General features: G+C 31.8%; 1 protein-coding gene across 1 annotated transcript; it reads left to right on the forward strand.

The window, feature by feature from the left end:
• The first annotated feature begins 34 nt into the window (after positions 1-34).
• On the forward strand, positions 35-27,570 carry LOC129224194 (glutamine amidotransferase-like class 1 domain-containing protein 1). Its single transcript, XM_054858612.1, has 7 exons — positions 35-359; positions 5,711-5,787; positions 10,580-10,685; positions 17,860-17,967; positions 22,332-22,423; positions 27,034-27,127; positions 27,244-27,570. Exons 1-7 carry the CDS (start codon positions 308-310, stop codon positions 27,384-27,386), a joined length of 672 nt encoding a protein of 223 aa, XP_054714587.1. The 5' UTR covers positions 35-307; the 3' UTR covers positions 27,387-27,570.

Below are 27,570 nucleotides of genomic sequence, written 5' to 3' on the forward strand. Positions count from 1 at the left end.
CGTTTGACACTCAGCTGGCAGCTTGCATGAAAATGCCGGTTAACAACAAAAGCGGGATCGTATCAATATCAATATGAATTCACAGAGAAGACATTTTTCCATACTGACATGAGGATTCTGAAATTGACTGTGTGTAAATTTTATGTTCATGCTCGAAATGACGAACTAGTTTGATTCTGTCTCATCACTACATAACTTCACACGCTTTTAAATGTTTGTTGCTTTATGAGGGGCGTTTCATTACATTGAAGCTCTTTTCAAATGATCGATATTATTCAAGTTAAAAAACTTATAATCGCTTCTTAAAATGACTAGTGCAAAGCATAACTGTCTCATTGTTTTAAGTGGTTCTAAAGAAGGTGAGATAATTATTTTCATTTAAAATGAAAGATGTTAACGGGTTAAGTTTTTGCATAGAAAGCAGGACAAGGGGTCATTGTTTTAAGCTATTCAAATCTCAGGCTAACCTGGAAACTAGGAAAAATGACTTTTTTAGTAGGGTCATGGGCGCATGGAACAGTTTACCGGAAGAGGCGGTAACGAGCAAGGGGATGGATAGCTTTAAGAGGGCCATTGGGGACCTATAAACTAACTAGGACCAGCCTAGCCGGGCCCAGAGCCTGTTGCTGGTGGTCACATTTGTATTTATTTGTCTAATATTGTTTCACATTTATGATATGATCCAAGATAGCCTGAAATGCGTTTTAAAGACTTCGATATCGAAAAAGTTCTGGAGAAGATCTCCGAACACTCACTCTTTTCCTATTACTATAAAAGATAGAAGAAATTGGGCCTTTAAAATTCAATTTCCAAATTTAGCCGAAGAAAATACCCAAATTCTTCTCTACACGCTAAACATCTTTAAACACAAATTTTTGAGCTTCTAAAACTTCAGCTTTTATAAATTTCTGGCGGTTCCCCCGAGCACCTTCCCCTTAGTATCAGCACAGATAGCTTTAAATTTCGTTTTAGAAAATTTTTCGAGAGAATCCCTGAACAGTTTTTCTTCACATGCAACTTAAAAATGACTTTTTGAAGAGATTTCGGGAGGGAAGGAGACCGATAGAGTCAAGAAGAGGCAGAGAGTCCTCTTTCCTCTATCTTTCCCAAACCTAAACCTTAAGTCACATCTTTAAGACCTCAATTTGGAAAAAAAATCTGAATAAAAACCTGACACATCACTTTTGTGACGTTAGGAGGTCCCTCTAACGTTGATGAAGAAGGCATACTGTTGAGTTTTTGGAACTTAAGGGTCAAAAAACTTCCACAGACAGCCCGTGAACTTTTTCCATTTCCCAAACAAAACGCCACCTTTTGAAGACTTAGTTGTTAAAATATTTCCTCCAAAATTTCCCATTTTCTAAATTTAACCAAACATCGACTGAAGTTGCGCCTTTCAGACTTCACTGACCAAACTTTTCCGGAGAGTACCTCCGAACCCTCTTCATTTCCCAAACGTCACCAGTTACAGCCTAATTTGAGTGTTCAATGTCGAAAGACTTCCGGAGGAGAACGACCTAGTAAGGTAAATTGACCAGAAGTTGCGTAAAATTCCTTCTTAATGAAATTTTTCAAAGTAAATCACCAAAGAATTCTCTCCTAATGTGACCAAAGATAGTCTATAATTGTGTTTTCCTGAGTTCTACAGCGAAAAACTTTGCAGAGAGAGCCTCTGGACCTTCCCCATCACCTTAACGTTATTACATAGGGTAAAAACCCCAGTGATTGGCACTTTTAAGAGTTTGTCCTTAAACTTACTTCTGTTTTCGCTTCTTAGAAAAAAAATATTTACTTGTAAATATTTTTTTATCAAAGAATGCACATCTGCGCATGTACTCAGTTTACTAAAAGCAAAAATATTTGAATAGACATTTTTATAAAAATTTATGTATAAAAAGTTACCAAATTCACCAGTAATTGGCACCTGATACCCCTGTGTATGACACATTGTGATCCAGTGATTGGAACATGTTAATAAAACTGGAAAATCACTTTATTTTTCACTTTTAGATTACATACAAACTCATCATCATTAGAAACATTATTAATGTTAATTTAGAGTTGGTAATTTTACTTAAATTAATGTTAAATTATACATCTTAATGTTAAAAAACATATTTTAGAGAAATAAAAATTTGGAATGTTAGGTGCATGAAAAAAAATATCGAGATTATTGCTGTTTCATCAGTCGGCATGCAGTTTTGATTTTACGAATTATAGCTGTTTTCATAGAAATAGAACATTAACTCGATGATTCTAAGGGACCATAAAAAATGAAACAGTTCTCTACAGTTGCAATATATCTGTGATGTCCAAACATATTTGTTTTTTTATTGTTTTTTTTTTTTTTAAATTTAACAGTAGATCCTGGAGGATTCAAATCAATAGTAGAACCCATACAATATTTTTTCTGCAAAAGTATCAGAAATCAAACTAGTGACACATTGAACAACACATTAGAGACTATAAGCACATGTGCCAATTACTGGGGACTAGAAAAACTGAAGCACCACTAAATGGCATCCATCATTTCTTCAAAAACCTAAAAAGAGACAAAACTTTTCTTCTACTCACTCAAAGTAACACCTTTCAACTAAACAAAACTTTTGACAACCAAAATTTAAAATAAATTTTAAGTCAGATTTTAATGGATTGATGTGCAAGCTTCCCTTAAGCCAGAGAAGAAGCTTTTGCAACAAAAATGACTGATTTGAGACAATCCACAATTGTTTTTCTTTCCTATGCACTGCTACCATTTAGTAACATGAATTGAAGTTATAATCTTTAAAGTAATTGTACATTCAGTTGATATATAGCCTTCTACTTTTAAAAGATTGGATATGAATCTTATTTTATGACATTTTTATTGGAAGTGCCAATTACTGGACGTGTTACCCTATAGCATAAAAATGCGTTTTTAACCTTTCGATTGTGCAAATTTCTGGAAAGAGCATTCAATCCCCTAATATCGCCAGTGAAAGCTTGAAATTGACTATAGTAAGGAAAAATACTCTGCAAGGAACCTCACCCTCATCTCACCTAACTTTACCACCAAAATGTTCCAGAAAATTGCGTTTTGGCATCAATTTTTCAAATTTCTACGAGAAGGTCCTGACCCCCTTCACGCATCCGCTTCTTTTTACTACCTTTCTCCAGCAATAGCTGGGGTATAGTGTTTATACCCTAGCTTTTATCTTCACTTTTTCGATAGGGAGACCTTGTTTGCACATCTCTTTCTGTTATGCGAACGTATTTTTATCTACCAATGTGATAATCTACTCAGCTTTACATGAAGTTTTTTGCCTGAACATGTTTTTGGCTACTCCAGACTCATGAGCATAAAGCTAAAACGCAACTGCAATCTCAGGATGCTGTAACTGACCTTTCCGGTGTTAGCTTGCAATTCTGTCTTAGCTCTGGCCATGGGGCGGTAATTTGTAGCTTTATATTCAACTGAGGTGTATATAGTGTTTTCAGACTTTTAAGATGTGCGCGAAATTATTTATATTCCTCAGTATATACTATATAAGTTTATTGTAAGCCGTATTTCTAGTCCTAAACCCCTTTTCGAGAAAATTTAATGTTATTTAAACAGGAGTGTCTGTCCCTTTAAGAACAATGCCCCCCCCCCCCCATGGTCCGATTAAGGTATCAGAGGCCCTAGGCCAAACAGTTTTTCGAAGGCTCCCCTATAGTTAAACCATACAATTTTGGTCATTGGCTACATTTTTTTAGTCAATGGGGGGCTTCTAAAAAGTTTAGGCCCAATGCCACGGCCTATTCAGTAATAAGGCCCTGCCTCCCCCCGAGATTGAGAGTACAGTACAACCTCAATATCTCTCATGACGGGAAAAAAATTCGAGACATCGAGTTTTTAAACTATCAAAGTTTTAAAAAAATTACACTAGAAACTCTCACAATTACACACACGTACGCATTTATATACGTACTATGAGACCACTTTGAATTGCGATCAATAAAGTAGTCTTCAATATTTTATTAGATTTTAAATTTTATAATTGTCGCAAGTGCACAGGAAGAGATTTGGAAATGAGCAACATTTTCAACTTGGTTTTTCACCTAAAAATTTAAAAATTCTTATCTTCAACTAGTAGCTCCCCACATTCAAAAAGTTTTCAGCAGCCATTTTGTAGGCGTTAAAAAAGCAGAATGATGAAAATAAGGAACACGTTATGCGCTTTCACTTGAAAACTGACTGGCGAAAAATCAAGCCCTTTTCCTCAAAGTGGACAACATGTTCCAGAGAAATGCACAAAAATTCTAAACTCTGGGGAAAACACCACCCCTTTCATACCAACACTTCCTTATTATCTTGCTTCAATCCCCTAATCACAAAGTTTCCAAGAAGAGAGATGAAAACTGATCCCTGGAACTGGTTTTACTACAAAAATTGCCAAAGAAAAACAACAACTGAAACTTGCTTCTGTGCGAAAATTTCGACATAACCAGGGTTTTCGAAAAATAAAGTTCGAGATAACTATGGAAAATACATAGGGGTTTTTATAGAAAATGCAGGGAAATTTTTTTTCGAGACATGAAGGGATTCGAGATATCAAGGTTCGATTGTACTCGCAAAAACAACCGAAAAGACCCTCTAAAACAGTGACTCCCTACTTAGACCGATGTTAGCCCCCCCCTTGCTCGAGTTCTAGATCCGCCACTGAATGACACCGTTGTTTTTTGTTTTTCTTCTCATGTTCTTATGGGGGTGCCATTTCATGTGACTGTTTTTAGTTAAAAGATAATAACTTTGTTCTTATTTAAAAAGATTCAACAGTGATGACGAACAAATTCTGCTTTACTCCCATTGGTTTTAAACACAAACCAAACATAGAGCTGCACTAAGTTTTCTAAAAGAAAAATTATATGCAATAAGTAGTTAATTTATAACACACCTTGCATCTAAAAATGCATCACATGTGATAAAATTATATAATTATGGCAGAGAAATATGGCGAAAACAAAATTTTTACTATTTGAGAAAACTTATTGAAAATGTTAAAAAAACCGAAAATTGCGAAAACTTCTAATTTGTGGCAAAGGAAAGAACTGTACCACCCACCTCAAAATTTTTATGGGAGTTTAGTACCACCAATGGCACCTTTTCTGCGCAACTCATCATCGAAAATAAAAACAGACTTTTTTTTACCAATTTTGACTAAAAACATGAAAAAACATTTTTTCAAAACTTCAACCCAATTGCAGCAAATCAAGAAATTGTGCAAAAAAATTCAAATTTTTTGTGTGCACTTTGCTCCATCAATGGTACCTTTTCCACACTACCCATCATCCAAATAAAAAAAAAGTTTTTTGGCCCACCCTACTGTATGTGTTTGCCACTACCGTTATGAATAATGTTACATTATAATGTGATTTCCTTTTATTTGTAAAATAGCACACACACATGTGTCTATCTTAAGTATAGTTTACATGATAAAAAAAAAAAATTTACTGCTTTGAATTAGCTGCTGATTACTTTTAAAAGCTCAAAACGTTTTCTGTTCTTCCAAAATGTGTGTTTCAGTATATTTTTCAAATTTGTGAACAATTGAATGAACAGTTGTAAACAAATTAGTAAATCATCCCCACACCCCTTTTTTATTAAAACTATGAACTTATGAATGCTTTGAATTATGATCATTAAGAATTTTATGATTAGCATATAAAGTGTTCACTTATTCTTTTTCAGGAACATCAGCTCAATCCTTTATTCAATCATTTACAGTTCTACATACCAATTTCACTGTCCAGATTGCAACTCCTGGAGTAAGTGACAGTTTTCAATGTTTTTAACTGATATTTATTTTAAAAATTAGTAATTAGGGAGTTATCATTTATAATCATTGTGGCCTCATCAGAATTTGTGAGATGAGGTAAATATTGTAAATACACCTCATTATATTGTGCTTGTCGGTAGACAACAAAAAAAAAAGCAATAAATCCATAAGATCATTCTGGTTCAATACTTTACCCTCACAGATAAGCAATCAAACTCTCAACCTGTGAATTGTAAATTTTCCAAAAAAATCGGGAGTGCCCATCTGAAAGGGGTCATGGCGCAGACTGTGCCGTTAAATTATTTTAGAGAAAGAGTGTTTCAAGGGGAATTTTTCTCATTTTGGGGGGGGGGGGTCTCGGAGATATTGAGGGAGTGCACCCTTGCGCTTAAGGGAGGGTACCCCTGAATAAATAAATTAATAATTAAGCTCTGTATACGTTATTTTTCTGTCGGTGTAGGGAGAACAACTTGCCAGTGCTGCAGTATGAATGACAGGATTTAAGCTGCTTTCAAAAGTTCTAAAAAAGCTTTAGCAAAACACCAAAATGTTGAAGGTTGATGAATATGTTTACATATCTTTCTTAATGCCTCAACTAGTGATCCCGCTAGACCGTTTTTGAAGGGCACAGCGTCCTGCCCTTTTTCATATCGGCAGAATGCGCCCTACCCTTCATTTAGTGCACAAAATATGCCTTGCCCTTTTTAAAAGTAAGGAATTGCTCCCTGTGTTTTTAAAAAGACATCGCGAGCATCTGATCGAACCCCATGATATCCAGCAATTTTATTTGCCCTGCGATCGGTCACAAAAACGTCTATTGCCACCAGAAATTCACCAGGAAAAAGGTCCCATAAATAAAAGGAGAAGCAAACACCTAGGCAAAGAGAGTAAATGAGAGTCTCAGAATTCAGACAGGCTTATTAGTTGGGTACAAAAGCAAGTTCTTCCTTCTTCCCAAAGGGGCTTAAAAGGGTGTGGAAAGGGGTCCGGTCATTGTCTACGATCTGTGAAGGGGGGAGGGAGAGATTTGTTTCATTCAAGCCCCATCTTTGATCTTCTGAGAATCAACAATGAGAGTAAATACTTCATAGTATTTTCTGCTGTAGGATCAGGGGGTGTCTGTTCCAGGAAAAATAGAAGGGGTTCTTGGAAAAAGTCTGAGTGAGAACGCAAACAACACGTGCCTTCTGCTAAAGGAAATTTAAAGAGTTGGAGGAAAAGAATATAGATGCTGCTAGCAGATAAAATACGAAGATTAGTGATGTTTCAGGCTTTTTTTCTTCTGCAAAATAGAACAGAAGCAGGGTTGGTATGCTCTCGATAAAACTTGAAAAGGGATTAGGAAAAAAGTTCATTTTTAAATGATTGAAAAAGTTCTGAAAGATTACATAGTGCTTGAATTCCTTAGGCATTTGTTGAATTGTGCATTTTTTTTTTTTTTTTAACATTTCATCAATGCAATTTTCAGTTTTCTTCTCATGTGTCAATATGTGCTTAACACGTGTGCATCACAGAAAATCGTCCACCGCGCTTGAGATGTCAATCCTTTTGCATCTTGTAAATATTGTAATATATTTGACAATCAGAAGTTGTTTTGACATATGCAACCCAAGATTAGCTGATTTTATGTTTTATTTCAATAAATCATAACACTATTTTTGGGATGTTTCACAATAAATTACTTCCAGTGTTTGAGATTTCAATCCGTTGCATCTTGTAAATATTTCAGTTTTTTAACAATTGGAATGTATATTTTAACATGCGCGACTTTAATTAGCATATATTGGTTTTCATTTTAAATACTAAAAAAATTATTGTTTTTGTTTTTAGTCTTGTCTATTAATTTTTGCAAGTAGGATTTTAATAATTATTTCCTCATTGGTTACCACCGATTTTTTGCAAAAAATATTAAATTTAAACAAATGATCTCATGGTATTTTAATTTAACGTAGCTTAAAATGCAATATTTTTAAAAAAGTTTAATTTACATTCATCATGATCTTGATGTCTACTAAAATATTTCACGATATAAATGTAGATAAGTAGGAATTTTTTTTTTTAACTCTAGGAAGGGGGAATCAGTAATTAAATACTATTCTTATATTGCAAGTCAAAGGATTTTAAAATACCTAGAGTTTTTACTCTTACAGAATAAGTAGTAGTCACATTTATAACCCAAAATAATGTTGAAAAACACCCAAAAGTCAAATTTCAGCATAGCTAAATGCTCCTTAGGAGTGGGGAAAATGTGCTTGGTTAGTCAAGGGAACCCTTTTCTAAGGGCAAATGACTGGATAATATCACTATATTTAATTCTAAAGTCAGTGGTGGCCATGAAAGAGGGGGGGGGGGAGCTCATGGTGCAGACTACACTGTTTGAATATTTGCAGGGTGTTTTAAAGTGTTATTTCTCATTTTTTTTGGGGGGGGGGGGGTGCAACCGCGTTGAAATAGTGCCCTTTGTATGATTGCAGTGCTCCTTTCAAAGACCAGCACCCTGCCCTTTTTTCCTCTAGAGTGAACACTACCTCAACATGTTTCACCTCTTGTTGAAAACTAAAGTTATATACCTCAAAGCCAGACTAACATGAGTCACACTATCACTACTTTGCAGGAGAGCTTAAAAATATTTAGGTTGGGACACACACTCTTATAACAATAGAAAATAATTAGGAAGGATATTTTTTGTAGAATTTTGTTGTTATGGCTCAATGCAGAATGACATTCTACATACAATCCAGTAACATCCTAAAAATGACCATTTTTGTACTTACGTTAGTCTGGCCCTGAGGTAGATTTCAGCCATGACGTTTCAAAAGAAATAGACCGTTGCTATTTTTTCCCTCAAATTTGAGATGAAAATTTAGAATTGTACTTGCTGGTCAAGAGAACAGAAGTTTGATTTTTACAACAGTACATTTTCCTTCTCCCATAATGCATTGAAGGAGGGGAAGAGGAGGAGGTAATGCCCATTAAAACTAACTTACTTACCATATATACTCACGTATAAGTCAAGAAATTTACTACAAAAAATGAGGGTTAGTTAGGGGTCAACTTATACTCGGGGCAGAATTTCTGCAAATTTTCCCTGATTTTTTCTTTGAAAAAAACACTCGAAAACGTGGAATATTTTCCCGATTTTAGTCCATCTCTTTTAAGAAAATGCTAAAGAAGTAAATACTTAAACATTGTGATATGATTTTGCACAGTCTGACTGTGAAATAAAGAATAAATAATTACAGTAAATGGCCAACTAAGCGAAAAGTGCAAGGAATGCCGTATTCACGATTTTTCAAGAAAGTCGCAAATTAATGCTCATTTTTACTTCCTTTTACAAAAAGGAAGTATTGTGTTCGAAACATTTTCACCCCAAAATCGCCCTTAATTTCCATTTTGCTCGCTCCCGGAGGAATATTGAGTTTTTTTTCAACCTGACCACACAAAGGATATATGCCTAAGAACGTATAGACACTTGAAGTATCCATTTTGACAATCCCCAAGTTAATTAAACGAGTTTTCTCATGACGTCCATATGTACATATGTATGTGTGTATGTATCTCGCATAACTTAAAAACGGTATGACCTAGAAAGTTGAAATTTGGTACGTAGACTCCTAGTGGGGTCTAGTTATGCATCTTCCCTTTTGGTTGCATTTGCATTCAGATGTTCCAAAGGGGGTCTTTTACACCTTTTTGGGATAAAATCATTGCTAATTTCAATCCAAACTCAAGTGCTGATATAATTTGGCACACACTTGGCAATATATCGCCATTTTTTGGTCGCCAACTTGGCGACACATTTGGCTTTTTTTTTTAAATCAGGTTTCAATTTGGGCATATTTCGAGTGTTAACCTTGAATCACATAAAAATTGCCAACATTGGGAAAATTTATCTGTATAAAATGTTTTCTTTGCTTCAATTTGCAACAAACTTGGGATGAAAGCATTTAAAGTGTTTCTTAGTGTACTGTGAGGCACTGTTATTATTAAATTGGAGTAAAAGGAAGTCATGTGATGCACACACACATCAGCTCGTTTAAAAACAATGTAATATGGCTACAGCATAAAATTTTATTGATATAAAATCAAAATAAAAGCAACAATTTTTAAAAATGGTAACATTGATATTGAACCCTTTGCAAAAATTGTGATTGCAAAAGTGAACCCTTTTCGTGCAAAAGAATGAAAATCAGATGTTTTTTAACATAAAAATGTTCACTGCATTTCATTTTTCTTCTTTTTAAATTTAAAATTAGTGGCAAAACGCTCCCGTTTCTCTGGAAAAGTACAAACTGGGTTTGTACACGGATTTTCAATTTTTCCCGATTTTTCTCCTACAAGCATAGGGAGTCGACTTATATAGGAGATTGACTCATACATGAGTATATACAGTAACTTAAATTTAATTTAGCTGTTATTAATCTAACTGAGTTTAATAGTAATTTAAGCATTTTGGCTAAGATTTATAATTGGATCAAACTGAATGTCTTCCTGCTTGCTTGTTTTCTCTTTCATGTCACGCTTCTTTTTTTTTTTAATTTCAGCAAAAGAACAAAAATGCCTTGCTCTTGTTTTGAAATTTAGTGTTTTTGCATTTTACAAAAAATGCGACTTGATACCCTGGTAAATAGTCGTATTTTGTGTGTAATAGATTAAGAGTTTTTGTTAAAAAAATTTTAACATTTAATAATTCTTCAATTTGTGTTAATTTTTTTTTTTTTTTTTGCTCTTTTAATATTACTTTCACTTATTCATGTGATTTTTTTCATGCTGGAACTCAGGGCAAGCCTTTAGAATTTATCAAAGAAGATGATCAAAGCAGAAGATGGTTGAATGAATTCCGTATGAAATCCATAGCAATACCTCTTAGCTTACAGACAATAGATCGTAAGTTTTTTTTCCTTTTAATCAATATGAAGTAATGATTTTATTCTTGTTATTGCTATAAAAGCATTTTTTTCATAAAGCTTTAATTTTCCCCAACATTTGCGAGCCCATCGTAATCTCAAGAATTTAAGCTGTGCAAAATATTTCCAATACAGTCAAGTCTCAACTTACGTGAGGGATTCCTTCCAAGACCTTTCGCATAAGTAGAAATTTTGCGTTGTAAAAAAGTGTATGTGTACGACTTTTTATAAACATACCTAATCATTTTATGGGGATTACAAACAGCTTCATTTTGCAAAATTTAACGCTAGAGAAAATTATTGCTTTTTCAAGAAATTATTTTGTTACTCTTTGTAAATACTATTTTGAATGATCCTATTTTTAGTCTTTTTTACCCTCACTGACTAGAGTCTACAGACCTGTTGTTCTTACAATTATCGTTCTTTTTTTTCCTTAATTCTGCTTTTCTTTTTTACTCTTGTCAATCTTCTGGATATTGAATTTCTCTTATATTAGGCATTTTTTAAAGATGGGAAATTCGATGGGTAACTGACTGGTATTTTTAAAAACAGTAAGGTGAGGTGGGGCATGTTGGTCCGCTTTTTAACTTATTTTTTATCTCATCAAGAAATTTAATGAGCAGTTAGATTTTCTACAATAAGTTTTATTAAACTCTTCTCAACACGACAGATTTTTTTTTTTTTTGGAAGTGTTGAATTGATAAACTTTTTATATTAATTTTTTAACAGAACCTCGTAAAGTGGACCAACGTGCCCCACAGGTGGGGTACGTACCCACTCATATAGGCTAAATATTTCACACTTGTGTGTCCAGTGTAACGATGGTATGCTCAATATGAGAGGCCTCTGCAAAGTGTTGTGGCTGCATGGTTTTTACAAGAAAATTCCTTGATATTTTACATTCACTTTAACGCTCATTTTTTAAATGTATATTTATTTAATGAGTGTTCATCGCTTTCTTCTGCTGGAAACACGTTTCAGCTCAATGCAATAATGCTTTCGTAGGGACTTCTTAAAAATGCATGTGATTATTGAATTAAAAAAAAAAACATATCAACAAATACCTTTTGTGGAGCTCTATAATTATGCAATGCCGGGGTGACACAAGATGGTCTTCAAGAGTTAAAACCATAAAAACATTTCTCTATAACTTCAAAGCAGGGATTTGACGACTGGAAGAATTATTGCAAAACGATTCTCCCAATGGTGAAAAAGCCCATGCTTTTTAGCATTTATGACTTCGTTTGAATTTTTATTCAATTTGTTTGTATTGAGGAAGTTTTTGAAAAATGCTTTACTCTATCAAAACAACTTCAATCCGCTACCTTTAATTTTCGGACTATTCAAGCCACAGTTCAATCTACAATTGATCTATGCTCCATACCACCATAGTTCAATCTACAATTGAAACTGAAATTAGATTTTACATAGATGTATATATCAAACAAGCGTGAAACTTTTCAAGATAATAACTTCCTCCGAGCCAATTTTAAAAAGGCGAAAAAAAAGTCACAAAAATCCACATGATGATGTGGAGTCTTAAAGAATCCGTCTAAAGATTGATTCTATAATATTTTGTATAAAGTAATAGATCCAATTTCGAATGAAATTAACACAAGATTTGATGATAATCATTTTTCTGTATGGTTGGCTCTATATTATCTGAATTGGATTTTGATAACGAAAAATAAAATGTTTCAATTATGAGTAAAATTTTTAGCATGAGGCAAGAAAATTTATAAACAGTATACCGACAAACCGGTTATCGCATTCAGATGCTGAAGTTTCGTTCTTGTCATGGACTCATCAGTCTGGAATAGTGAATAATAGAGCTGGAGGCAGATGACATCTCATTGAAGCTGAGAGCGCCGATGAGACTAGATTATTCAATGATGAAAAATTAAGCGCTTCACAATTTTTGAAGTTGCCTGGGTGATTTTGAAGAGCAGCATATAAAACGTGTTTTCATACATAACTTTGTTACTTCAATTATTTTTTAACTATTCCAATCAGCTCAGCTAGTAGAGAAATATATTTTTTTTATGTCTCAGGAGGTTAAAGAATTATTTTTGAAGCGCAATGGACAAACAATTCAAACGAAGTTATACATGCTAAAGGGCATGAGCTTTTTCACCGTCTTTTTTATTCAGCTGTACTGGCAAAACAGCACGACACTAAGCACTGATTAGTAACATGATTCCCTGTCCTCCTGAATTCCAAAAATCATGCATTAAAATTTTTCCAAAAGGTATAAAAACTTTAGTATCCGAGATGTTTTGCATGATAACTTATTAGAAAGTTAATCAAAATTTTAATTGTTTTTAAACACTAATTTTTATTCATATTAAACCGATTTTATGACCACTTCCTGTTAGTTAATGTGCGTTTGGGACTGCACTGTGCTAATACATATTTAAGAAACTCGACCCCCCAAATGAAATGATGAAATGCCGCCCCTGGATTGTAGCAATGAAAAAAAATCATGTTTCCCTGAAAAATGTATCCATTTAGGCCTATATTAATGGAAAATTCCTCACTTCCATGAATCTCACCTCCGTGACAGACCATTTCAATGTCATTATTTGTGAGCTGAAAATATATGATGGAGGTTTAAATCTTAGGGATTCTACCACAATTATAAATTGCCAGTATGTTCTCAGATTTACTAAATACTACTTTTAACACACATTTGAACTAAAACAATAACTACTAATTAAGCTGTACTCTAACTAAGAGAGCAAAAAATTAAATTCCCACTAATCATTAAAATAGCTCATTGTTTGCACACTTAACAAAATGACTACTTTGATAGTAAATTGGACTCAATTTTTAAACATTTAAAAAAAATTATTTCCTTGAACAAGGCATTTTTAAATTTTTTTATTTATGAGTAAAATAATTGGAACTTATCTGGGCCATTATTTATGGTTACTTCTACTAGGTAACACTTTCATGTAAGAATGAAAAAAAAAAAAGAAAACGAAAGGTTTTGAAACTGAAAAATATTTGCGTTCAAAAGCTACGTTTTCTGGAGAATGACCCATATATATCGCTCCCAGACTGTGTGAACAATTATAGAATGCTCCTAAATGTCCTCGAACTTGCGAAAAACATTTTAAAAAGCAAATCCTCTAGGAATTTGCAAAAAAAAAAAAAAAAATCATTAAAAACCCCATCTTTTAGGCAAATTGCAAATACTTTATTTTATCAATTTAGCTCCCACACAATGCAGAAATTCCACTCCCAGATTGTTTTAACAATTTTAAAATATTCCCAGACATCCTCTAACTTGTTAAAACCAAATTTAAAAACAAATCCTTTAGGCATTTGCAAAAAATCAGTCAGAAAACCCATCCTTGAACAAATCAAAAACTTTATTTTATCAGTTTTGCTTGTACAGAATGTGAAAATTGTACTCCCAGACATTTTGGATGGTTCAAAAATACTTCCAGACTGCCCTAAACTTTCGAAAAATCAATGAAAAAACCAGATCTTCAGGCTCTTGCAAAAACCGATAATTTATAGGCGAATAGGAAATACTTTAGTTTCTTAGTTTACTTCTTACAGAATACAGAACTAGAACTGTTGTTTAGATAGCCCTAAAGTACTGCCAGACTGCCAAGAACATGAAAAAAAAAAATCATTTAAAAAAATCTGTGGGAATGTTTTTAGTCTTATTTTCGCTCTTACAAAATAAATATCACTCTCGGACTGTTTGGATGGCTATAAAACAAACCCCAGCGGCCTCGAAGTTATAAAAAATCAACCAAAAACCCTTCCCTTTGACTTTTAAAAAAATCATTCAATAAACCCATTCTTTAGGCTCCGTGCAATTATTTCATTGTCTTATTTTAACTCTTACAGAAGATAGAAATAGCACTTCCTGACTGTTTGAATAATTATAAAACACCCCCAAACGGCCCCTCGAACTTCCGAAAAATCAACCAAAAAACCCATACTTAGGGCACTTTCTACAAAAATAAATAAAAACCCATGGTTCATACAAATTGGAAATATTTTTTGTTTTTCAGTTTATCCTACAGAATGCAGAAATTGCACTCTCTGACTGTTTGGTCGGAAAATACTCCCAAACTGCTTCGAACTTGCAAAAAAAATCATTGAAAAACCCCATTGGATATATTTTAGTATCTTATTTTCGCTCTTACAAGCATACTGTTTTGGGTGCTTTTTGCCTTAAGTTTTTATTATTATTATTTCGGAACGTGTGTAAAATGAAATGAATGCATAGTATATGAACACTTAGAATATATATATTGTTACAATAATTATTGAGATTTAAGAGAAGAAAGATTTTTATTTAATTATATGGGATAGGTTGGTCTGGACCAACTGATCTAATATTCTTGGTGTGAAAAAGTGCCGTCATATATTTTTCATTTTGACAAAAAATGCCAATTATTACGACTAAAGAAACTTACTAAAACATAGGAGTTCAATTTTTTTTCCCCGCAATCTTGATAAGAAGCAGGAAAAAAAATAAAGTTACAGTTTTCTGAAAATTACTCACAGAGTTCGTACGGGTCATGGAAATCCTGGAAAGTCATGGAAAAATAATAAACAAATTTCAGACCTGGAAAAGTCATGGAAAATTAATATTTTCATTAAAAGTCATGGAAATTTATTTAAAGTCATGGAAAAATGTCTTTGGAAGTAAAAAAATAACAATAGCTAAAAGAGCCCTAGAAATATTGAGTGATTTAGTAATATTGCATGTAAATTGAACGATCTCAAAAACAAATCCGAGTTTTGGAATCCAATTTCATCCGCTTCTGCAACAGCCGCTCGCCTATTTTCGTAATGTGATTTTACTACTGAAGCATCACTAATTTTGAATTCACCATCATTTTCAGCACTTCTTACATTTTATATTCTGTAGTAGTAGACATGCACGTTCTTGATTGTGCCACGCCCCCTCAAAAAGTGCAATTAGATTGCATCCAAGTTCGTTTCAACTACTTGTAAAAAATTCATTACTAATTTCATCAGAGTTTATCTCAATATGTATAAGGCTTTAGAAATTGAAGACTTTAGTCAGGCAATAGAACATGGAAATAGGGGAATTATACTACAGTCGAACCTCCATACATCGAACTTCCACATACCAAAATTTTCTATGTATCGAAATCCCAGGAAATTTCTATGTTCGTTACATAGAAAAATTGGTTCTATATATTGAAAAAATCTCTATATATCAAAAAAAAATTCGAGACATTCGTACATTTTTTTTTCCACCTTAGACTGTTTGTCTCATGAAAAATGAAAATTATGTTCTCTAAAGGTTGCTACGAAACTCATAAGGAATCTGGGGTTGAGGGGTGTGTAGATAGGTCGTTGTTCCGTTCTGGAGTTCTTAACTTCCCTCAAGTTTATTTCAAATCTAAGTTGTAACCAGTAACACTGTAAAATCATTTTCAAGTTATCTTTGTCTGTTGATTGTCATTCCTAGTCTTTTAAGCTTCAGTAAAAATCATTCAAGTTAAGTAGATTGATTTTTTTTCTTTTCTCTCGATTACATTGTCAACCCCCCCCCCCCCCCCTAATGTTGCGAATCAAGTTAATTGCCGAAGAATGAAGATGTATGACGGCGCAAAAATGTAATTTCTGTTAATTTTTTATTTTTCAACTTTCATTTAATCCGATGCTCGTATAAATTAGAAATTGGGTTTTATACAAGAAAATTAGCTTTAATTTTAAAGGTTTTAGGAGATTTGTACGATAAAATAAGATCCTTTTCTATATATCGAAATTTCTATCAAATTTTTTTCCGGAAATTTGCTACTTCGATATATGGAGGTCCGACTGTATTCTAAAACAGTGATGCCCAATATACAACTCGCAAAACTGATCCATGTGGCCAGCTGAAATATCTGATTTAGAAAAATGAATTTACTGAAAAACGAGGCTTTACTTAAATGAACAAATATACGGTCAAGTTACATGGGTAATTTGTGCACTATTGATGCCAAAGGGCGATGTTTTTATGAAGTGAATTTATTATTGAAACTTAGTAATAATGACTCATTCAATTTTTGTCCCATTATTACTATTCTGCCTTATTTATTAAATATTTATTAGACATTTAAACATTTCACGATATTTTTACTTTACTTGAATTTATATGCTAAAGACAAACAAGAATAAATTATTAGTTTCTGCAATGTGCACTGATATTTTTTCATTCACAAGTAAGTGCTGGAATGAGGTAATGACATTCACGTAAAAGTTTTTCTAAAGCCCATTTCCGAAAATTGGAGAGTTTGACATTAAATGGTACTATTCTCTTCGTATAATAAGGTCATGAAAATTTTTATGAAGTCATGAAAAAGTCCTGGAAAAGTCATGGAATTTTTTTATCCAAATTGAGTATGAACCCTGTACTCAGGACTACTGAAATAACACTTTCTGGAATAAAATTTGTTCAATATAACTGTACCATGTGATTTTATTATAGGATTTGTAGGATCATTGGTGCTATTTGTCGGTCATAAAATAAAATGAAAAATATTAATAGTATTAAAATCAAGACTGGTCCAACGTGCCCCGCTGTCCAACGTACCCCTTCTCCTCCTAAATATTTTGTAACGTTCAATGCAAAATTTGCATTATGTATTTTCTGTTGCTGCTGCATGTTTTAAGCTGAATATAATGGTGGAATTAAATTCCTAAATTGCACTTTGGATGATTAAAGAAAATAATAATAAAAACATAACTGACCGACATGTTACATTCAATAGTGTCTGTCAGTTTCTTTAATTTTGGAATTTTTTTAAAAATCTTTCAAAATTCCTTTTAAGAATTCAACTTTACCATAAAATTCAGCTTAAAGCATGCAATAATCCAGGAGGGGGGAGAGGGAGAGGGATTCTTCTGTGTAATGTATATTTTTTATCGAAATGTTAAATACTTACTGTTTTGCTTAAAATGCCATTCAGTTACCCAGACACAATTGTCAAAACTTAATATTTAGTTTTTAGCTCATATGATTGAATTAAATCATTGAAAAGCTAGCTGCTAAAAGTTAAGTTAGTATTTTATAATGTTATTTATTCTATTTATCTATTTTTATTTTGATGCAAAAAGTTGAAAAATATGCATTGTAGTTATATGTTTTTAAGTTTTGCATATTTTTATAGCTCATCGATATTCATGCTTACTTATTCCTCATGCTCCTGGTGCAGCTCATGACCTTTGTGATGACAAGGACCTTGCTCAAATATTGAAGAACTTTATCCAAGAGAAAAGTAATTAATTTTTAATTTAGTACATTACTCTCAGAACTTTTTTGTGAAATACTTTCTATTATTTCATTTAAGATTATTGCAGAGAATTTTTAATTGGTGAAAATTACTTGAATTTTAACATCAGTGTTTCACTGAAAAAGCGCAAGTCAACTCTCTTCACTATAAAATAATTTTTACTTTTTCTTTGTTGAAAAAATGATTAAACACAAACAGTTACTTGTATGTATTTTATGCTTTAGAACAGGGTTGTTTGGTTTAAACCACATTTGTTAAAACCACGGTTTAAACTTTTTTTTTTTTTTTTTTTTTTTTTTTTTTTTTTTTTTAAACCAAGGGGGTTTTTTTTCTGAAAAACTTCATTGAAAAACTTCATTCCCCGAATGTTTTCATAAATTTTATACATTATTGCAAAGAGTAAAATCTAATTGGTGCAAAGTAACAAACAAAGCTTTATAGATAAATTACAGAAATAATAAATTTTGAAACTTATAGTTTTTAAGGAAATGCAAGTTTGCTAAATAGGTTTTCCTTTTTAAATAAATACAGCTTTCCAATTAGGTAAATAAATATACAAGGCAGACCAACTAAGTTTTTCTAAAATTACATGGAGAAAAAAATCCAAGTAGCTCTTTTGTTATTTATTCAATCGTCTTTTTTTTTTTTTTTTTTTTCAGTCTTTTGCATTTTAAAATAATGCAAAAAGCATATTTCAACCAAAACTTCATTTACTACCTAATTTGCTTGATTACTTAAGATTTATTGAGACAGATTATGTACCATTGAAGCGATGCATGGTATACATAAATTTTAATACTAGAACATTTAAATGACAAGAGAAAAAAAATAACTATAAAAGTCCAAGAACACTTAGAGTAGGCATAAAATTTTGCTAATACCTGCACACTTTTTGTATCTCCGATAGACAGTGCAGTCAGAGCAGGAAAATAAAATAAAATTATGTACTAATGTATAAACAGAGTCAGATAAAAATATAAAGTATCTGTGCACGCAACTCAAAAGTATCTGCAAGCTAATGATTGTCTATCATATTAAAAAAAAGGTGGTTCAGATCCCCCCCCCTCTCCCCCCCCCCCAAAAAAAAAGAAAAAGCATTTTTAATCATAAGAAATAAATACATTTAGAAAAAGTTCGTCTGCTGAAACAATGTTATAAAGCACAATATTGCAAGTAATTGCAGGTATATGCTTTGAAGTTACAAGGAACTAATTTTCATGCTCATTATGTGAGCCTATGGATGCAAAGACCTAAGTTAAATTCTTGTGGGTGCAATTGGGTGCTGGCATTATTATGATACTGAAATCAAATTCTAAAAAAGATTAAGTTAAACTTGGAAAATGTTCTGAAATCCTCATGACCAACCATCAGAGACTAACTGTGCTTGAATGGAATACAGTTTATGTCTAGTTTGTAATAACAGGGTTCGTACGCTCCGGGAATTCCGGGAAAACCGGGAATTGTCAGGGAAAATGACACTGTCAAAAATGTCAGGGAAAAGTCAGGGAGTTTTCAAATTTTGTCCTCAAAAAATTTTTTTTCCATTTTTTTCCCAAGGAATTAAGTACTAATGAGATCTAGTCTTCGTTTTTATTGTGATTTCACGAAAAAAATTGTAAATTTTTATCTAAACCGACGCTGGCACTTAAAAACTGCAATCGAAAAATGAACGTTTTTTTTTCACAACGAAAAATGCGCCAAAAAAGCGAAGATTTTCTTCATGGAGTCAGTGAGGGGAACGCATTTCTTTCTACTGCCTAAAGTTTTAGATGGGTTGCCACAACATTCTGTTCGGTTTAGGGTTCGTACGTTCCGGGAAAACTTGGAATTATCAGGGAAAATGACTTAGTCAAAAATGTCAAGGAATTTTCCAAATGTGTCCCCAAAATTTTTCTTTTCCCAATTTTTTCCCAGGGAATTTCGTTTTATAAGACCTAATCTTCATTTTTATCGATGTATTTAAAAAAATTGTAACAATTTTAAAGCAATGAAAAAAGTAGCGACCCAAAAAATCTTCAGCAGCCGCCATTTTTGGCTCTCAGTAGTTCCTAAGGGGGAAAAAATCAGGTGAACAGCAATTATGCACAAACTCAACAGGAGAGAAGACAATTTACTGCTTCGGAAGCACAACCTGTAGATGGGAGGGTCGATCGGGGAAAATCGTTTTTTTTTTTTTTTTTTGATCGGAAAATCATTTCAGCTACGTGTGAAACGTAGTCGCCATCTTTGGTCATTCACAAGATGGAAGTAGATACGATCCAAAAATGCCAAAGTTTCTAAAAACAAAGCAGAATTGGATGTTTTCTTTAATTGAAAACTGATGAAAACAACAAAAAATGGCCTGCAAATTGTTTTTCTGTTATTATTTGAAATAATTTTCTTGAGAAATGAAAAATTTTGTTCTTAAAACTTAATCTTATCCTCACTGCCTCGGACGCAAATGTGATAAAAACTTTTCAATGAATTGTATTATCATGAAGATTTATTATTTTTTAATTGTCTTCATGCAACAAATTTAAAAAAAAAGTTATTTCTTATTTCTGGGCATAGCCGCCATATTTGGTCATTCCCAAGATGGAAGTACACAAGACTTTTTCAAGTGCCTAAGTTCCCGAAAACGGCATTGGATGTTAATTGAAATGCAAACTATTGAAAACAACACAAATTGTGCCCTTTTTTTCCGGATAATTTGTAATTATTTTCTGGAAAAATGCAAAATTTAATCTTCATAACATTTTTTTTGTTTTAATTGATTTAGACTCTTATATGCTAAATACTGACTATTTTGCTTTTATTGTCGTTTTTTAAGGATTATTAATTATTTATTACTACTTTTATACTACAAATCCAAAAATCTACTTATTATTTTAAATTTTTCACTTTGTCGCCATATTTGATCGTTTGCACAATGGAAGTAGACTTAAACTTCCAGAAACAGAATTGGACGTTTATATCAATGTGTAATATTGAAAATAACATTAAATGTGCAAAAAGTTATGAATTTTTGAAAATTGACTATTACTTTCTGGAAAAGAAAGTTTGAAATTTTAATGTAAGCGTCCTTTAATATGTGAAAAAAAAAAAAAAAATTATTGGCATTGGCCTATGATCGGCGGATGTTGATATTTGTTACTATGCATTACATGGTATGCCGATCGATGCAACAAGTTAATCATATTTATACTGAAATTTAGCTTTGCATTTTGCTCAATATGTTTTGTGTAACCTACTAATAAGAAAATAAAAAGAAGTATTGTAAACCAAAAGCGGATTCTAAAAGGCTGCTTCAGGACTACAGCAAAACGCTATAATATTACGCGTGACATCAAAGAAACGCTAAAATAAGTTGAAAGTACTCTGTTTTCAACAAATAGTTAACAAATTAAAACAATTTTGAACAAAATGTTTAAAAAAACTTAAAATTTTGACAGAGAAAACAAACGAAAAAAAAAAACCAAGTTTTTTTTTTTTTAAATCTAAGGGGAGAAGTTTCAGTTCTGCATCGCTACTTTAAACAATTTTAATTATTTTGAAAATATTACTATTTAAACTTAAATTTTGAATGAAGCGAGTAACCTGGAATTTTCTAAAAAACAACCTGGAAAACCTGGAAAAGTCAGGGAACTTTTTTTAACCAAAAGTGTATGAACCCTGTAATATTTCTTTTGTGATTTCTTATTTGTGCACAAAATTTTAAGTTTTTGTGTTTATCATGCAGTTAGTACTAAACCAATCAATAATTAAGAAATATTATAGCATCTGCATTAACAATCATTGGAAAGTTTAAACATCTGCTTATATAGAATGCAATATATGTCTTATTTCAACTGTGTTCAATAGTTTCTCATTTATAAGTTATAGCTTATGTTTTGAATTTTATGTCTAATTAATATTATCTACTAAATAAGTTTTTAGAAGTCCCCACAAATACACCAAATCTTCCACTTAAATAAAAACTCAAAAGGTAAAAGGTCTTATTGAACAAACAGCTGTTAATTTTAATTTCAAGATATTCTCGCATTTTTAGTTGAGGTTTTCCCTTATATCAGAAGGCTATAAAAATGTTCATTGGAAAAAAAGGAAACAAAATTCTGTAAATTTGTGGGCATTTAAAAATGGTTGTCGAAGCAAAGCTATTTAAAATGTCATTTCATTTCTTAGTTAATCAATATTGCCATAAATAATTTTAAATTTCACAAAATGGGATATTTTAATCATTACTCAAATGAATATTTTTTACCCATATGATAAGGATAAAAAAATATTTTAAGATAAGGTTTTGATTTTTAAGATAATGTGATCTAATGTCAAATTTGTGTGATTTTTAAATTTCTTAAATATAATTCTAGAGCCTGTTTGTGCAATAGGAATGGGAGTAGCTGCCTTGTTTTCAGCTAACGAAGATGACACATGGTGTTTCAGTAAATACAGCTTGACAGCAGTATGTGATATACATTTTTATTGCATTGATGTATTTTCTTATGAGGAAGCTGTTGTTCATAATGTATTTGTTTCCCCTTTTCTCTTTATTCTAGCTTTACTACTTTATATATTAAGCCCTTAGTATCAACCAACCCTGTATATATACTTTTTAAATTTTACCAGAGAGACAAAAAACATTTCCCCCTTTGTCCACTAATTTTTTCCAAAAATGTTTTTTTGCTTTGAGAAATATTCAGTGTACTGCTTCATTTTCATTTTCTTTTTGAAAGTTAGCATTTTTCTTCTTTTTTTTTTTTTAAATTATTATTTTTTTTTTTAAGTTTCCATTCAAACTCTTATTAAATTGATGTGACTTCTCACTTTTATGCCATGTACTAGTGCAACCAAAAATGTCAAGTTCACTAAGCAATTTGTCTTTGATGTTCCCTGTATGTTTTTGCAGTAAGAGTATGAATTGAGCGGCTTTCGATACTACACGCCTCACATGTATTCTTTAATGTGTATGGAATTTTCAAGATTGAAAACTTTATTAGGGGTTGTCTATAAATTATAACACCCACTTTTTCAAGAATGCCAAACAGGTTTCGCCGATATATATATATATATATATGTCGATATATATATCATGATATATATCCGATATTTATTTTGAAAATATCATGATATTTTCAATATTTATATTTTCAACTTCGGTATTTTCAGTATAAAAATTATAGTAATCATAGTAATATTGTTCATTTATTATTAAAAATAACCAAAAAGTTATGGCCTATATTTTTATGATGTTAACATTATTAATAGAACAAAGTAGTGTAATATTCCTTTTTTACTTGTATTTTGTGTTCATAAAATTATTAGTAATGTATCAATTTTAATTCATACTAAAAGTGCCTAATTAAATATTAAACATTGCTCAGAAAAAAAGAAAGTGTCTCATGACTGTGCACCAACTAATGTATATTATTTATTTCTGAATCATATAACTGAGAAAAATAAGTAAAATAGTTAATGCTAAACTAACTCCATTAAAATTGATAGAAATATAAAATGAAATGTTATGTCAATTGTACACCATTTCCCCCCCCCCCCCCCCCCCCCCCCTAAGCATAATATGTCGGTATGTCAAAAAGGGCATATCACAGCTGTGAAGTACTTGATTTTCCCCAGACTTATTTGTGTGCTGCATTTTTTTTTTTTTTTTTTTTTTTTTTTCTTTTCTGAAAAATTTGACTAGTTTTGAAAAAGTCTTATCTGGTTTGAAAAAAATTCTTTTTTTAAAAAAAAATTGGCCCACAATTTAGTGAATGGAAAGAATTGCTTGTTCAAGAGTTGGACTTTTAAGAACTTTCGAATTAAGAACTTATTTAGTAAAAATTTATTTTTGGAATCTTTCCCTATGTAAATGTTCAATGGACCACGTGCTTCAGAGAAAATTGCAGCAGATTTCAATACTTTTCCATCTTAAAAATATTTCAATTATTTTCAAAGTTGGAAGTTATTTTAAACATATGCTACCCAATACCTACTTATTTTAGTTATTAAATTCCTGTAGTTACTTTTTTGATGTGGATTGCAATTTTACTTAATTTTAAGCGAATACAGGTGTCCCTTGTACAACTTGGTTAATTCGTTCCATATAGTATCGAAACTGTGTTATACAAGACTTTAAAAAAAAAAAACTTTTTAACTTATTTTTGGCGCTAATTAATCATATACATAGTAAAAATCTTGTCAATATGTATCATGTTGTATCGAAACCATGTTTCATGCTTTATCGAAACCCTGTTATACGAGACTTAAAAGTAATGTGAATCAATGGATGTGTATCATGTTATATCAAAATCAAGTTTCATAAAAGAAAGTAAAAATTTATTAGAGTTATTATCAAACATTAACAGGATGTATTACACAAAATAAAAAGTTCTATCTTTTTAAATAATAACTTTCATATTATATCAAGACCATGAAGTATCATATTCAAGTTTTGTACTGTGTAAATATCTAAATTGTGTAATAATAATCTCAAATTTGGTACCGTGTAATATCAATCGAAACCGTATTGTACAATTACTGTGTTATACAAAAGCCGCCTGTTTAGTCTAAATTATTCAATTTTTCATTTGCAGTATTTTGAATTTTTCTTACTACTATCAATGAGGTTATATCTCAGAAAAATTCCTATTTCATTTTAAATTTCAGGGATGAGAGTTTTCCCTCTTTTGCCGGAATTCTAGCTTTTTCTGTTGACTTTTAAAGCCTTTTCTCCTTTTTTAGCCTCTCTCAGGCCTCATAGCGCTCTTATTTTTCTCAAAAATCGGAAAATATTCCGATTTTTCTTAATTTTCAGTCCCCATTTTCTTATTACTTCTATTTTTCCCAATTGAATCTTTATCCTTAACAATATCTGCCAAAAACATATGTTTTTGAATCATGCCAACGACTTCAAACATGTGCTGCGCCGAAAGTTGCATGCTTGTTTGAGAAAAAATTGACTTCTCAACCGCTGTCTCAAATTTTATTGAAACTTGGCATGGTTACTTTTTTTATGTTTTTTTTTTTTTTTTTTTTTTTTTGAAAGTAAAAAATATTTATGGTGAATCTCAAATAGTGTAGGCTTTACAGCCTGTTAAAATGTTTGGAATTTCATGATTAAATGAGGCAGCTGCAAGTTGTTCTTTTGATCCCGAAATCGTATTAGGAAGTTTTTAAAACCTAATTTTGGGTCCCAATGGAAGAAAAAAGATAACCAATCATTTATATATATATATATATATATATATGGGTCATTCTCCAGAAAACATAACTTTTGAACGCAAATATTTTTCAATTTCGAAACCTTTTGTTTTCTTTTTTTTTCGTTCTTACATGAAAGTGTTACCTACTAGAAGTAACATAAACAATGGCCCAGCTAAATTCCAATTATTTTACTCATAAATAAAAAAAAAGAAAGAAATTTTTTTTTAATATTTAAAGTTCAAGGCCAATTTAATACAGGGTTGGCAAGTTTCTGCCGAGGTGGTTAAAACCACTGGTAGAAACCGGTTGAAACCGGCATGGCAAAAACCCCTTTCTGCCACATTTGTGGCAGAAACTGGCAAAAACTCAAAAAATGACATAAAAGAAATCTTTGATACCCAATAGGAATTTAGCACGGGAAAATAATGAATTGTTAGCCCAAAGCACAATTTAATTACAATATCATTAAAAATCAAACATTATGTTTTTTGCACTCTGCAGCTGTCTCTAAGAAAAGGTAGATTGAAAATGTAAATGATTTCTTTATTTAATATGAATAGAGGAGAAATTACAGAATACTCTTGCAACAGAAGAAGTAGATGGCAATGCTATTAAGGATCCAGCAAAGATTCACGAAACTTTCATCAATTGTATATATTTTTTAAACTGGTCCTTTATGTAGTAACTGGGGTGGTTTTAAAACTTGACTGAAAAAATAAGTTTTGGGAAATAGGGTCAATTTGTTTTGTAAAGCTGTGATATTGGGTATAAAATCAAGGTTACTATCGGCAAGTAAAATTCTGGCATTTTCTTCTTGAGCACATAATAATTTTAATCCCAAGCATTTTAGATGACACATATAAGCTAGCAAATGACACAAAGTAACTGCCTGTTTAAATCTGTATGTCACTTATTTTTCTTAAGTGCCCTTAAGATTCTTGTGCTTTAGATTAATCCAAATGTTACGAGCATCTGCAGTTAAACAGTTCTCTTTCTGATCAAACTAAATCAAGGGCAATGAATTTTATTTTTTACAATGATGAAATGGAATTACATTTTTTTGTTTACTTAAACAAATATCATTTTGTAATTACTTGAATTAATTAGGATGATTTTTAATTTTTGCCAGTTTCTGCCGGTTTTTACCGGTTATAACCAGTTTCTGCCACCGGCAAGGCAGAAACCAGTTTCGGCCGGCAGAAAGCCAACCCTGCTACACACACATACCCCCTACACACAAACACACATACCCCCCACACACAAACACGCACGCCTACATACACACACACTCGTGATTGCAAAATGGAATTACATTTTTTAGTTTACTTAAATATCATTTTGTAATTACTTGAATTAATTAGGATGCTCTTTAATTTTTGCCAGCTTTTGCCGGTTTTTACCGGTGATAACCAGTTTCTGCCACCGGCAAGGCAGAAAGCCAACCCTACTAAACACACATACACACACACCCTACACACAAACACACATACCCCCACACACAAACACACACGCCTACATACATACACTCGTGATTGCGAAAAACATAATTTGAATTCAAGATGTCAAAATTCAAATTAATTTTTCTTTTTTTTTTTTTTTTATTTCTTCCTTTTTGCTGTCTGACCATTCTCATCCCTGAAATTTAATATTTGTGAAATTAAAAAGTATAATATAATAATTTTGAAGTGAAATATATTGTTGGTGAATCATCGATATGCTTCTAGTAGAATATTGTATCCCCCTTTTTTTTAAAGGTTGGTTATATTAATATTCATGTTAAAAGAGTAATATATAATATATGATTTGATTTTCATGCTTGTCTGGTTATTCACATTTTTCTCAAAGTACCAAATATTATATACCTTTTTTTAGACTTCAATTTTTGAACTAGCCAGAAATCCTCATTTTGAAAACATTCCAGTCATTCCAGAAGAAGTGATAAGAAATAAATTAGCTACCTACAGCTGTAAGTATTTAACTCCCGAGTTTAGAGAACTTTTTTTATATAAAATTTTAAATGTTATTTTTTAAATTAAAACTTAAAGTATCATGCAAAATAAAAAGAACATTTTTTTCTTCTAGGTAGTGACCCAGATGAAATACACGTCGTTATAGATCGACATGTAATAACTGGTCAGAATGAGCAATCAACTATTACTGCTGTTCAAAATTTAATATTGATGCACAACCAGAAGTATGTTCGAAAAGAAAAGTCTTTGCATTAAATGGGCAATAACAATAGATACTCTGGTTATATGTATAAAACTGTAATGTAATGAACTTCTTAATTATGAGCTTGTTTATAAATACCAATATTTATAAGCTTTTCTAGTCTGGCAATAAAATATGAGTATATATATTGTTGAGCTTTCAGTTTGTATAAATTCTATGAGATGTGTAAATAAATGT

This window comes from Uloborus diversus, chromosome 6 (assembly GCF_026930045.1).
Source record: "Uloborus diversus isolate 005 chromosome 6, Udiv.v.3.1, whole genome shotgun sequence".
NCBI classification, from domain to species: Eukaryota; Metazoa; Arthropoda; class Arachnida; order Araneae; family Uloboridae; genus Uloborus; species Uloborus diversus.

Bases quoted from the DNA above. Each gene is read 5' to 3' on its own strand.
- LOC129224194 (XM_054858612.1), top strand. From the start codon at position 308: ATGACTAGTGCAAAGCATAACTGTCTCATTGTTTTAAGTGGTTCTAAA. The intron at 10,686-17,859 runs GTAAGTTTTTTT...ATATTTTTATAG, and splicing joins TAGCTTACAGACAATAGATC to CTCATCGATATTCATGCTTA. The intron at 22,424-27,033 runs GTATGTGATATA...ACCTTTTTTTAG, and splicing joins GTAAATACAGCTTGACAGCA to ACTTCAATTTTTGAACTAGC.